The sequence below is a fragment of the Tenrec ecaudatus genome, chromosome 6, assembly GCF_050624435.1.
Source record: "Tenrec ecaudatus isolate mTenEca1 chromosome 6, mTenEca1.hap1, whole genome shotgun sequence".
NCBI lineage: Eukaryota > Metazoa > Chordata > Mammalia > Afrosoricida > Tenrecidae > Tenrec > Tenrec ecaudatus.
Genome location: NC_134535.1, coordinates 104145638 through 104158902, shown reverse-complemented (window position 1 = coordinate 104158902; position 13265 = coordinate 104145638). Strand labels below are relative to the sequence as shown.

The 13265-nt window shown below is 40.2% G+C and overlaps 2 protein-coding genes across 8 annotated transcripts in view; one reads left to right on the top strand and one right to left on the bottom strand.

Moving 5' to 3' along the window:
* The window catches only part of FGFR1OP2 (FGFR1 oncogene partner 2), a 55366-nt gene that overhangs the window by 35950 nt on the left and 6151 nt on the right, over positions 1 to 13265 (top strand). The gene's annotated exons all lie outside the window — the stretch shown is intronic.
* TM7SF3 (transmembrane 7 superfamily member 3) overlaps positions 203 to 13265 on the bottom strand; it is a 36718-nt gene continuing 23655 nt past the window's right edge. For both annotated transcript variants that reach the window (XM_075551952.1, XM_075551953.1), the window contains 7 exons: positions 12340 to 12517; positions 9192 to 9278; positions 8373 to 8453; positions 7469 to 7621; positions 4055 to 4152; positions 3397 to 3559; positions 203 to 1472 (listed from right to left, as the gene is read on the bottom strand). In XM_075551952.1, coding sequence (XP_075408067.1) covers positions 1210 to 1472; positions 3397 to 3559; positions 4055 to 4152; positions 7469 to 7621; positions 8373 to 8453; positions 9192 to 9278; positions 12340 to 12517 — 1023 coding nt within the window. In that variant the 3' untranslated portion in view covers positions 203 to 1209. The remainder of the gene's footprint in view (positions 1473 to 3396; positions 3560 to 4054; positions 4153 to 7468; positions 7622 to 8372; positions 8454 to 9191; positions 9279 to 12339; positions 12518 to 13265) is intronic.

Here is a 13265-nt window from a genome sequence, read left to right as displayed (position 1 = left end):
CTCAGATTTTCTTAACTTCATTGTATTTTAATTACCCTTAATTTTTTTAAGATGAAGGGAATTTTTTCCATCTTAAATTACATTTTTTAGCTATAAAACTTACCTCACATTGTATTGCTGATACAAAAATGGTAAGAAAATTTTGTAAGATTCTATGACTCTACATTTTTCAAAATATTTATTACAAATTAGACAAACTGTCTTGTTATTACTCAAAATTTAATATGAAAAAATTTTAACACTTCATATCTTTCCCCGGAAAAGGAGTGTCCTGCTTCATTACAGTCTTGGTTTGGTGACACAGAAAATAACTCTCAAACATTCCATACAACTTTGTCAGAATGTACAAAAGATATGATTTAGAACCAAGGGATCCCACAGTGAATTAGAAAAACATGTTTTTCCTTGCAAGTTTTAAGTGTTAGAAAGTTGGATTATAGAATACTTGCATATAATCTCAAGGCAAAAATTACTTTTACATTTTTCATTTTGTTTCATCTTCCTAAAAACATTTTGAAAAGCAAAAATTGGAGATTTTCCCAGTAACCTAAAACTTCAAAAATCTACTGTACTTCGGAACACACCCACACCACCCACCCAAAGCAGCAGCATGTAAATAGTTAACTCACAAAGTGTAGGCAGCAGCCATGGGAGACCTGGTCTGGTATCCAGGCCCAGACCCTGTGAGCTGTGATCCATTCACTTTAACATGCCAATCAAAACACAGGTGAGCAAGATGCTCGCGGAGCTCCGAGAACACCAGGTTTCTGTAGGAAGACTGTTGTCTCTGATGCACTTCGATATATCTATGTAAGGGAATGAACTAACCATCTAATTGTGACCCAAAAGAATTTCAAATTTTCCCCCAAACGAATTTTTCAAGCATTGTGGAATAATAGTTCCCTGTTACCATCTTTTTTTAACTATCAGTCTCTCTCACTCACTCTCTCCCTCTAGCTCCCCGAATTTCCCTACCAGCCCTTACCATGTTGCAATAAAGAGACCATAATCTAGTGCAAAGCACTAATGGGAAAATTCCACTATCTTTTCATTCCAATTCCCCACGGACTTTTTGAAGCCCCTTCATATCTAAGCCTGCTCTTTTATTAGACTTACAGTCTGGATCACTGAAGCAGTCTGGGCATAACACCCCATTAGAGACAGTGCTCGGGTTGTACGTCAAGATCACAGAGTGCGGGCCTTCGGCACCTACAGGAGAAGAGGCGTTCTCTCTCCAGCCGGCTGTCCCTCCTGGAAGAACTCTCTGATGTGGGCTAGGTGGCCATATATCCTCTCTCTCAGTGGAGGGATGTGGTGACTAGGGTCCAAGATATTTGTTACTCTGCGTGCTCGCTCTCTCTTCCATAACTTGTAAGGATGGGGAGGGAAAAATGGTTGTCCTTTTTCTCTTCGAATCTGTAATGTAATTCCACTGACAGCCAGCATCCCCCATACAGCCAGGATAATAAAGTCTGGAGGGGGACGAGACAAAAACAGATGAGTTGAGTTTCAATTCTTGTATTTTAAAACCTACCAAAGATGAACCGCCTAACCTTTCATGGCTTAAATGTGTGTCTTCCTCTCACAAGATGAGACTTCCAGTTGAATTAGTCCAAGAACATATGGGCAGGCAAAAGAGATCTCTCTGTTCCTGTGTCGTTAAGTGGGATTTGTTAGGTTAGAACAGATGTACAGGGTTCTTATTTAGCTTCCTCTTAGTACAAGAAAGGCCTTTTAATGATGCAAAAGCTGCACATGCAGCAAGTAAAGGACTTGTACTCTTAATGAATTTGTTTTGAGGAGGGGTTGGTTCAAAAGTTTCCAAGGGAAGGCAAATGAAGGCAACACGAAAGTACAAGTTGTGGGATGTTCATATATATTTCTCCTCCCTTGTAAACCAAGGATGGAGTGGGAGAAATAAAACTTACATGTGAAACTAGGAACTTCTATTACAGACATTTCCAAGTTTAGACAGATTACAAATCCTAAATCGTATGGATTATTGGCATTCTATCACATTACCAGTGTTCACAGCCCAGTGGTTTGTTGAATATTTCAGAGTGGGGAGTAGGCAACAATTTAGGTAAAAGCCGAGTTTTTCAGCACATTTTTAATGCATTTTTTGTGGTAAAATTAGGTATCGCGGTTGATATTCGGGTCGGCTTATACTCGAGTACATACGGCACTTCACAGGTGCGCACCATGGAACGAACACCAGAATCCATCACACTAGTCTCTCTCCCATGTCCACCGGGAAGGGCTGTAACTGGGTGTGACTCTGGTAGTTTCCTGAAACCGCTAGCACTCATGTGGAACAGAGAAAACGCCTGATGAGTCAACAGACTGCACTGAGCTTTTCTAATACTAAAAAAGCTTGGCAAAAGCATTGCCCTGTACATACAGTCTCTAGAATGAGGACTTCAAGGCCTCTCCCAGAACCTCCTAGTCAATAAGCGGCTCACGGTAAAACAGGGGAAGATTTGGCCTAAAAGAAAGTCATATTTGTGCTCACACCACATTATCTTTGGTTCTAAGATAAGCTTTTCTCTACTTTCCATATTTTTAGCATTTCTGCCATGAAATTGATGCCGACTCATAGCGAACTATATAGCACAAGGTAGAACTACCCCTTTGAGTTTGTTAGAGTAACTCTTTAAGGGAGTAGAAATCTTTCTCAGAGCAGCTGGTGGTTTCAAACTGCTGGCCTTGCAGTTAGCAGGCCCAATGTGTAACCACTGCGCCACCAGGGCTCCTACCTTAAAAGCTATTGGGGAGTAATTTTCTTTTCTTTAAAAAGTCCATGGAAAATCTTTAACCGAATCTCACAAGAGAAGCAGTTTCCTCCCATAGCGTCACACCCTTGGGAACCCCATGAGGCCATCCTCGTCTGTCCGTACAGGGGCTGCTTTGAGTCAGAAATGCCAGATGGCAAAGGTGTGGGTTTAGAAGTGAACAAACGATACACTTGCTGACTGGAAATCACTTTCCCTTTCAATTAAGCAAATTATATGCTTAATTAAAGGAGAGAGCAGGAACTAACAAAGAATTCACGTTGTCATTTCTATCCCTCACCCCATTCCCACTACCTATAAAGTATCAAGTGCTTTATTCTGAGCACTTTTCTCACAACTGGGAACTGACCGAGTTAGCCTATGAAACCCTGGATTAGAATTTCATAACTAAGTTCAATTTTTTTTAAAGTATGAACTTCAACAACATACAAGTTTAAATTTTATGCCCCCAAATCATAATTGATCATTAACGAAGGGTTCTAAAGGCACTTGTATAGTGTGGGAGTTTTCTTTTGTTAAACTTACTCTCTTCTGACCCGAGTTGCCTAGTGCTCTTGTTGGCACTCTGCGACCATCACTCTGGTTCTGGGATTTCGAGACTTACCAGTAGTTTGAAAAGGCACATTTGTAAAAGCGTTGCGGAAATCCCCGTTGAGTGCTCTCTTGAGTACATTCAAAGTGATGTAGGAAAGGCTGGTATATAAGTAACTGCTAATAGCCAAAACCACCGTGTAGGAGCCGATGATCCCACAAGTCAGTATGTTCAGCTGTGGAAGAGAGAGTATTTAGGCACCGTCCCTAGAGGAGCAAGAAACGCTTGTCCTCAACTCCGGCACATCAAAAGAGCCGGGTCTTAGACACTTAGAAAAGGACACCAAAAACAGCCTTCAACACCCACAGTGGGGTCTTGAAATGCACTTAATGAAAAAATACCACAGAAAACATATTTGTGGTGAAAGAACTTTAAACCTGAAGTCTAAGTAGGTAAAGAACTGGACTTTGAGAGACAGCCGACAATCATGATCCATCCATTTGCTGACAACATAAAGCCCTACCGTCTCTGCTTCTACCGTGAGCAGGGCATACTGACCGTGAAGACCTGCTTACCCAGAGGGAGTCCAATGTCACCAGCATCAGCAGATCTTTCTCTTGCTTCCCTCTGCTACAGATTATCAGACAGCCCCACCCCCATTAGCAACAAATGAGCAACTGACAACCAGGGGCACGTTCCTAAACAGACCCAACTTCTGAGGAACACTCACTATTCTTAGGCAGCCCGCAAAAACTATTGGAATGACAACAGCGATGCATGAGAAGGTCACCCAAAACACTACATCATCACGAAAAATCTTCACATCTCCTGAGAGGGGCAAAGAAAAAGAAAACCAAGAGTTAGTAACAACTTCACCCAGGTAAGTCATTTTCTCAACAGCTAATCACAGGCACACATCAAATATCCAGGAAATAGCTAGGTAAATACAAGAGAATTCTGATTTTCTTCATTTGTTGTCAACACACCCCTGTTTGCAAGGTGTATTCTACCAGTGCATGTATGGCTTGGGGGAGCACATCAAGCCGGTCAGTGCTCCGCACTTACTATCAGGAGATTCTAGCCAGGGGCAGGGAAATTCAGGGGCACACCTGAAGGCAAAGTGGTCAAATCACGTGGCTGCTAGCCAAGAGGTGAGCAATTTGAACCCACAGCCACTCTAAGAGAGAGAAATGTGGCACTTGGCTTCTGCAAAGATTTATAACCTAAACTCTGGGGTGCAGTTTGACTCGATCCTATAGGACTGAAACGGGCCGGAATCAGTTAGACCGCAGAGGGTTGGTTTTGTTTTGTTTTTAAGTAAATCGGGAATCTTAGGGTGGCAGCACAGAGTTAAGCCCTTGGTTAACAACCAAAATGTTGGCGCTTCAAGGTCAACTACTGCCATCTATATAAAGAACTAGCAATTGACTTTCAAAAGGTCTGTCATTTAAAACCAACCGATTCAAATGACACCCTTAGCTAACTGGACTTATAGATACAGAACACTCCACACCAAACAGTACCTTTTATATCCTATTCCATTGCACATGGATTGACATTAGGTCACAATAAGTCTTGGTAAATTTTAAAAGATCAACATCATACATTGTATTTTCTCTGCCCACCAGAGTGAAGCTTGAAATCCCTTTTTACAAAACCCTGTTATTCCATAAACATAGAAATTAACATACTGTTAAACTACCAATGGGGAAAGAGAAAAATCACAAATTTCTTAAGAGTCAAATGAAACCAAAGCACAACATACCAAAATGTACAGGACGCAGTGAAGGAAGGGCTCAGAGAAAAACTCAGAGCAGTAAATGCCTACATTAAAAGAGAGGCACCCTGGTGGTGTAGTGGGTTGATTTGAATTCATGCGCCACTCTGCAGGAGGAAGACAAGGCTTTCTACTCCCACGAAGATTTAGTCTCGGACACCAAGGCGCAATTCTACCTGGTCCTAGAGGGTTGCTATGAGTCAGAATTGACTCGATGGCAGTGAGCCTGGGGTTTTGTTTGTTTGTTTAACTTGATAATTCCAAGAACTAGACATAGAAAAGCACACTGCTAAACCTACTAGAAGAAATAACCAAGACCAGTGCAGCAATAACTAAAGTAAAAAACAAAAACAGAATCAATAAAACCAGAAATTAGTTTTTGAAAAGATAGATACCTTTGGAAAATGTTTAGCAAGGCTGAAAGAAGATGAAAATCACAAATTTAACCTTAAAAAGGCAGTACTACAACTGACTTATAAATAGAATTATCACAGAATATTATGAGCAAGTACATGGCAAGAAATTGGATAAACTAGGTGAAATGAACAAATTCTCAGAAGCACACAAGCTATCACAAATGACTCAAGAGGAAAGAAAGTCTCAACAGAACCACAAGTAGAGATTTCATTAGTGCTCAAAACAACAAACAAAAAGTCTGAGACCAGATGACTTCACTGGGGAAGTCTGTTAAACTTTCAGAGCAGAATTTAAATTAATACTTTATCTAAAAGAAAAACAAACTGAAGCCATCTAGTCAATGCGGACTCACAGCAACCTCCCAGGAAGTTTCCAAGACTGTAACTGAGTACCAGAGTTGAAAGCCCAGTATCTCCCTCAGTGTAGCTGATGTTTGCAAATTGCCAACGAAGTGGATGGCAGCCCAATGCATAAGCACCAGGACTTCTTTCAATTTCACATAAATTCCCAAAAAGTAAAGAAGGGTAATAATAAATTAGTTGTGTGAAGCAAACAATCAGATAAAGACAAGAAATTTACATATGAAGGTAAACTCAGCAACAAATGCATGTAGATTGTTAATAGAAAACTGACTTGCTCTATAAACCTTCGCACACAGACACAAACTTTAAAAAAATACTATGAAACAAACCCTAGGAACATAACAAAGGAGTCATACAACACGACCTCGCATCCCTGTCAAAAAACAGTTGACCAGAGACCAATGGGATAGAATTGAGAATCCAAAAATGAACCCATATGGTCAACTTTTTAAAATTGTTATCATTGGTAGAATTGTGCCTCTCCAAAACATGTGTCCAGTTGGCTGGACCATGCTTCTTAGTAGATTGACAGTTATGCAATGGTGCAGTGCAGCAGTTACGTAATGGAGCCTCCACCCCACCCCCAGCATGGACCCAATGCCATGATGTGATATGATATAAACCAACAAGGAGATTAGAGGTGAGCTGTCACACTCTTACCTCCATCATAGTCCAGATGTACGGGGAATTTCCCTGGGATATGGCCTGTGGCATCTTTTTATTTACAAGTAAAAAGGATAAAGACGACAGCAGAGAGCAAAGGAACCTACTACCATACCATCAAGAAAGATGAGCTGGAAGTAGTGTCCTTTTGATCTGGGGTTCCTAAGAGCCTCTTAGATCCAGGGGAAAACTGATGCCAAGACACAGAGATCTCAAGGAATGCCTCCAAAACTCTGAACTCACTGCCACTGAGTTGATTCCAACTCACAGGGACGCTACAGGACAAGGTAGACCAGATCCTGTGGGGTGTGGAGATGGTTAACTATTTATAGAAGTCTTTAACAAACAAAGCTGTTTGTTTGGAAGGCTGGAAGCCCAAATTGAGACAGTGCTAGATCTCTAGGAATGCCCTCTCCCTGGGGGCTTTAGGGAAAGGTCCTTGTCTCCAGGACTGTAGACATTCAAGGAATACTGAAGCCTAGTGAGAAATACTAGTGGTATTTCTGATAGCGGCACTAGAAAACCGAGATGGAAAGTAGGTCCAATCAGGGGGAAAGTTAACTTACAAATTAAGCCAGTTGAAAATAAATTAGCTTGAGAAATTCCCAGAGCCCTTCCTGAGCTGCTAAGTGCCCTGTATTGTTAGCTGCCATCAGACTCCCCTCAGGGAGACCCCACATATGCAGCTAGAACTGCTCCATGGGGCTTTCTTCTCCTTTTCTTAATAGGGCTTACAAGTCTTTGACTTTGAGCAAGCAGGATCCCTAGACATTCTTCCCAGGCTCCTCTGAACGTACAGGAACCACCAACCTTTCTGTTAGCAAGGAAAGCATTAACTGTCTCTACCACCCGGCAACTCCAATTGAATCTAGAAAGTCAAATCAAGTCAAGTTTCTGAAGCGCTGATTCGTCCCCCCTCTCCTACCCAGTGGAGTGAAGAATGTCACCGAAGAGATGAGGAAGCCCAGCACTAGTCCAACACATATCATGCAGAACATGAGGATTCCAAATCGCCACCACGTAGCCACCAGGAAGATTCCACCAACACTCCCAGTCACGGCAGTTAGAATCAGACGAACTGTACAAAGGGAGAAGAGGAGCAATTCGGTCAGTAGCAATCATCCCAAAATCACGCTTAGATGTGCAATACTGGAGCCAGAGCCAGCCCCAGCCTTTCTTTTGGTCAGGCACCAGGGGCTCTGCAGTGGTTTCAGGCCACAAGCATGAATAGGCCCTCTTCTAGGACTGACATGTGGAAATTTGCCAGGGAGCTAGGCCTCCCAGGACAGGTGACAGACTTGGCTTGACACAACTCGGAGGCAGAGCTGATCAGCCTTCTGTTAAATGTGTTGGCAAAAGAGAAGGGTTTTTACTTTTAAGGAAAAGATAACCTTAACACTTTGATCTCTGTAAATTTCCTACCTTCAACCTATCACATAAGTTTATAATCAATAAAACCCTTCATTTCTCTAAGTTTTTATATTAGAGTATTACCTATAGACTCATGGAAGGCGTTTGTTAAAAACACATCTGGTGTATGGTTTGTTATAACATATCTAAGAGTCCCCAGTAAAATGATTTCTTAAAAAAAGAAGAAGAAGAAGAACAAAAGAAAGAAAACACATCTGGGGCCCAACGCTAAATCTCTTAAGGAATTTACCCTGCACATGCAGATTAACAATCAGGTCTGAAGGAATAGTTTACCAGGAGAAGTGGCCTTTTCTTTCACAGATAGGAGTCCCTGCCCACACGACTGGTCAAACGATGTAAGGCATGTAAGTAATGTCCTCCCGTGTGAACAACCAATTAGACTACAGAGTTTTACTTACCATCAAATTTAATAGGTGTCAGTCTTGTTATCAGTATATAAAAGAAGAATCCCATGAAGATGAAACCTATGAAGAATAATTCTAGAGCAAACCACCAGGAAAGAAAGAGAGAAAAGAAGCTACAGTTAGGAGCTTTTATAATACAATTCAAATATCTACTCTATAAATAACAATACATGTTCAAACTCCCAGAACTTATACATCAGAGCAATTAGAGAAGAGAAATTACTAGCTAAGAGGAGACATTAAGAAGTCATTGGGAGTAAACATTATTAAATGGATAAAATATTAAAAGTGTTAGCTACAAAGCGCACTTTTAAAAATACAGGTCAGCTTCAGTTATGAAATGGGTAACTGTCGATTTCATAGTTCATTGGAATGTATTTATACTTCTAAGAAAAATAGCACCTTTGTCATAAGAGTCAGTTCTGAAATTCTACACTAAATTTCAATAGTCATGTAGGCAAAAATAAAATATTTACTATATTCCCAAACAAAATGGCACACAGCAAGGTATCGGTTATTTTTTGCTTAGCACATCATTGTACACTTCAAATATTCTCTCATCTAAAAGCAGTTGATAACACAAACTGAACTTTATTCCCCTCTTAAATATGAAGACGTTCCACTCCATCATTGAGAGAAGAGATAAAAAACAGAAATGCAGAACCACCCAACAAAATCTTTATGAGAAAAACCCAGCCACACACCAATGAAGATCAAAACAGCTGCTTACTCTACTTACAGGTCATAAAACCCAGCGACGTTTATGAAAAACGTTTACACGGGCTATCAATAGCAGCCCCTCAGATGCAATACCTGTTTTCCAGAATCTGTGTCCAAAGAAACAGATGAAGAGACCAAGCAGGGCAAAGAGAGTAAAGAACACTTTGGTAGAAACACTTCCTACAAATAAAGAACATTATTATTAGTAAATAGCACACATAATTGTATGTCTCATATTTAATTAATAGACAAAAACTTCATGAAAAAAATAAACATTTATTCCATATATACATAAACTAATTTTTAAATATCCTTTTGGAATATTCATTATACCTAGACAATGACTATCAATGGCTACTGCTGGGACAAAAGGAAAACGCCAAAAAAATAAATGCTTCCTAACAGAGGGGTACCATGTTCTTCCCTGCCGGAGTAGATTCTGACTCGAGCAACCCTGTAGGGCAAAGAACTGCCCTTGTGGGTTAGCAAGGCTATAAATCTTTATGGGAGCACAAAGCCTCACGGGTTTTCTGGTGGATTCGAACGCTGCCCTTACAGCTGTAGTGCAGTGTGTAGCCCACGATGCCATCAGGGCTCCTTTATACACTATAACCTAGATACATGCTTGAATCAAGAGGGTAGGGGAAGAGAGGAAACAATCTGCCTAAGTCAAGTAATAATGTTTCTTCAACCAGCTGACCAAATGAAGGGGGGGTGGGGTGGAGGAAACAGAAAGACTATTTTTAAGGGAGATTATGAGGCATACCAAATAAAAGTAATGTATACACCTTATATGGTACCTGAAAGAAACTATTAAACTGAGACCCCTGAGGATTCCCACTGCCTGGAAACTGTATACTGTTAAGGAACTAAGTACATTGATGGTTCTGGGTGAGACTGGGGGTGGGGTGGGGAACAGAGCTTATTTGTAAGATCTTCATAGTGCAATGACAGGATTTGCTTTACAATAATGCAGTAATAAAGGGAGCTGGAGACTCAGAGAAGGTGGCAGTACAGCCAGAGCAAGATGATGGCCGTGAGTCAAGACTTGTTGAGGCTGAGTGATGAGTATATGGGAGTCCATTGATGTTTGGAAAATTCAAAACCATGGCAAATCACCTGGAAAATACCTCTTTAAAGTGTCAAAAGGTCAAGGTGTCACTTTGGAAACTAAGGCGTACCTGGTCTAGCCCTGGGATTTTCAATCACCTCACCTGCATAGGAAAGCTGGACAATGAATACGGAAAATTAAAGAGCTGGTGCCTTTGGATGGTGGTGTTGATGAAGAATAGTAACTATCCCGTGGGTGCCAGAATAATGAACAACTCTGTCTTGGGAGAAGGGCAGCCAGAATGATCCTGAAAAGCATGGACTGAGGACATGGAATTTCTCAGAATCACTAGCAAAAGGACCTCTATGAATTTATTGAAAAACTAGCCCTGATTAAACTATGGAACTGTATAATGTGTGGAGTATGTGTCAATAACACTGTTTAAAAAAAAAGAAAAATTCAAAACCAAACATGCATTCAAGTAAAAGAACATGTATTATTACACTCAAACTCACACATATACAAACTACTTATATATTAAAACCTTACCAATTCCAACATGATCAAATATATATATTAGATACAAATTTAAGTATAAATTACATTAAGCAAAGGCCAAATGAAACCTGCAGTCAAATCAATTCTGACTCAAAGAGACCCTATAGGACTCTATAGAGTAGCATTCCCTCATAGAATTCCCAAGGATGCAACCTTTATAGAAGCAGACTGTCACGCCTTTTTCCCACAGAGCAGTTAGGGGCTGCAAGTCACCAACCTGTCAGTCAGCAGCCAGGTGCTTAACCCTTGTGAGGCTTAACGGGGCTCTTAATGTATTAGTAACATTACAGTTCAGAAACTAGGCCTTCCTTATCTAAGTGGAGAACTTGCTCATTGATTTGTCATCCTCCTATGCTCTGGTGGCATAGTGACTCTGTGTTGGACTGCCAGCCGCAAGGTCAGCAGTTTGAGACCACCAGCTGCTGTGCAGGAGAAAGACAAGCCTTTCTACCCTTGTAAAGAGTTAGTCTTGGAAACCCACATGGGAAATTCTACACTGTTCTATGGGGTTGATAAACAGCGGAATCAACACAATGACAGTATGTTGACTTTTTTAACTCCTTAGAAACAAGCATAAAAACTTAAGTTCTGAAAAAAAAAGACACCTGTAACAATCTCACACGAAAAATCCTAACAAACCTGCTACAGATCAGAGTAAGTCATAAGGCTTACAGGGAATTCAGATGAAGAAACCATGAGGCATACAAGGAGGGTCAAAAGGCTCATGAAAAACAGAGATAAGGTAACAGAATTTTTGCATGAACTTTTCAAGTTCCCTCAGGTAATTAAATAAGAAATACTGAGAAAAACTAGAATTTGTAGGGTATAATAAATGTGTGCATACACACACATATATATTTAGTTCATGTGATATATATACAATACATAGGTATATATGTATAAATAAATAGATACATACACCAAATTATCACTTTTCTAAGAATACAGTTCCCTTCTCCCTAATGGGAGGAACAACAGAAACTGTGGGGGAAGGGAGACAGTGGTCAGTGTAAGCTATGAAAATAATAATTTATAATTTACCAATGGGTCCCAAGGCGAGAGGGGGCGGAGGCAGGGACAGGGCGGAGGAGGAGCTGATATCAAGGGCTCAAATAGAAAGTAAATGTTTAGAAAATAAAGATGGCGACATGTACAAATATGCTTGATACAATTGCTATATGGATTGTTATAAGCTATAAGAGGCCCCAATAAAATGCTCTTAAAAAAACATGAATAGAGCCCCCAAAAGATTAAAATCTCTGCATTCTGCTTATTTCAGACCTGTAATGAGTTATCATCCTAAGATATAAGCTTTGCACCCAAACTCCGGAGAGCACTGGAATCACGGTTTTCAAATGGACATTTGGTGGTGGGTTCCAGCAAGTACAGCGCAATCCTCAAAATGGGAAAGTCCCCCCACCTAGGAATAGCAGAATAAGGGCAGAGATACTGTCTGGTTTGTTCACTGCTATGGCCCCCGCATCTAAAAAATGGAATTACGGAGGAGTCTAAAACTTTTAGATACATGAATAAAAAGCAGAGCAAAACCATTTTGAATAGTTTTAAGTTCTCTGCTAGTTGATTTCCAAAACCAAAGAAAATACTTCAACGTTTAAAAATCCATAGACTTACCAAAAGAAGAGCAACTGCCCTCGGTTGTCTTAAAGCTGCAAGCATATGTGTGAGCAGGAACATAAGCAGCAGATGTGTTTAGAAGTGGGTCCCACACAATGACATTATAAATTACACCTTGGACCCAGAGAGAGGAGAAGTGAACACTTGTCCTTTCATTAGCTGTGAGGGTAGCCACCTGACGACAATAAGAATAATGTGTGATTAGTATATAGATTTTTTAAAAACTATTCCGTTTTGATTCCATGTGACATTTTATTATAATACATACCGATCCATTATGTTTTGTAGAAGGGCCAACCCATAGTTTGTGTGTAATAACATGAACGAGAGTTTACACAAAAGTTTTTATATGGTATCAAATGCTGATTGAAGTAAATGATAGATCAAAAGTTAATGCTAGTTAGGGCAAAGTAATTTTTTCCCTCTCAGTTGCTAAACTGTAAGCTGCATATATACAGAAGCCTGATTTATCTTGTTCACTACTCTCTTCTGACCACAGCACAATGCCTGCCACTAAAGGTTCCACGGAGAAAGGGTCCAAAAGGCTTGCCATTACTACGAGCTATGGAACTGGGATAGTCAGCTTGCTAACCCCTCTCCTAGGGTATTCATCAATAGTTTGCCAACAGTCTCTGAAATAAGATATATTACATCTGGTTGCATTATACAGTAGTCCCTTAACTTCTTATTAAAAGGTCTTTTCAGATGGTAATATATATAATACAAGAGACAGATGTCCTATATAACCACAATAAATAGTTCCTACTAATATGAGAAAAATAAAACATCAGAGTTTCAGGAATTATGAACCTGCTAGAATACTTACACAGTTTCAAAATATCCTGTTGAACCACTTTGAAGTTATTAATATTAAGGCATTTTACTTCTAAATAACTCTTGTGCACATTCTAAACCCATGTTTC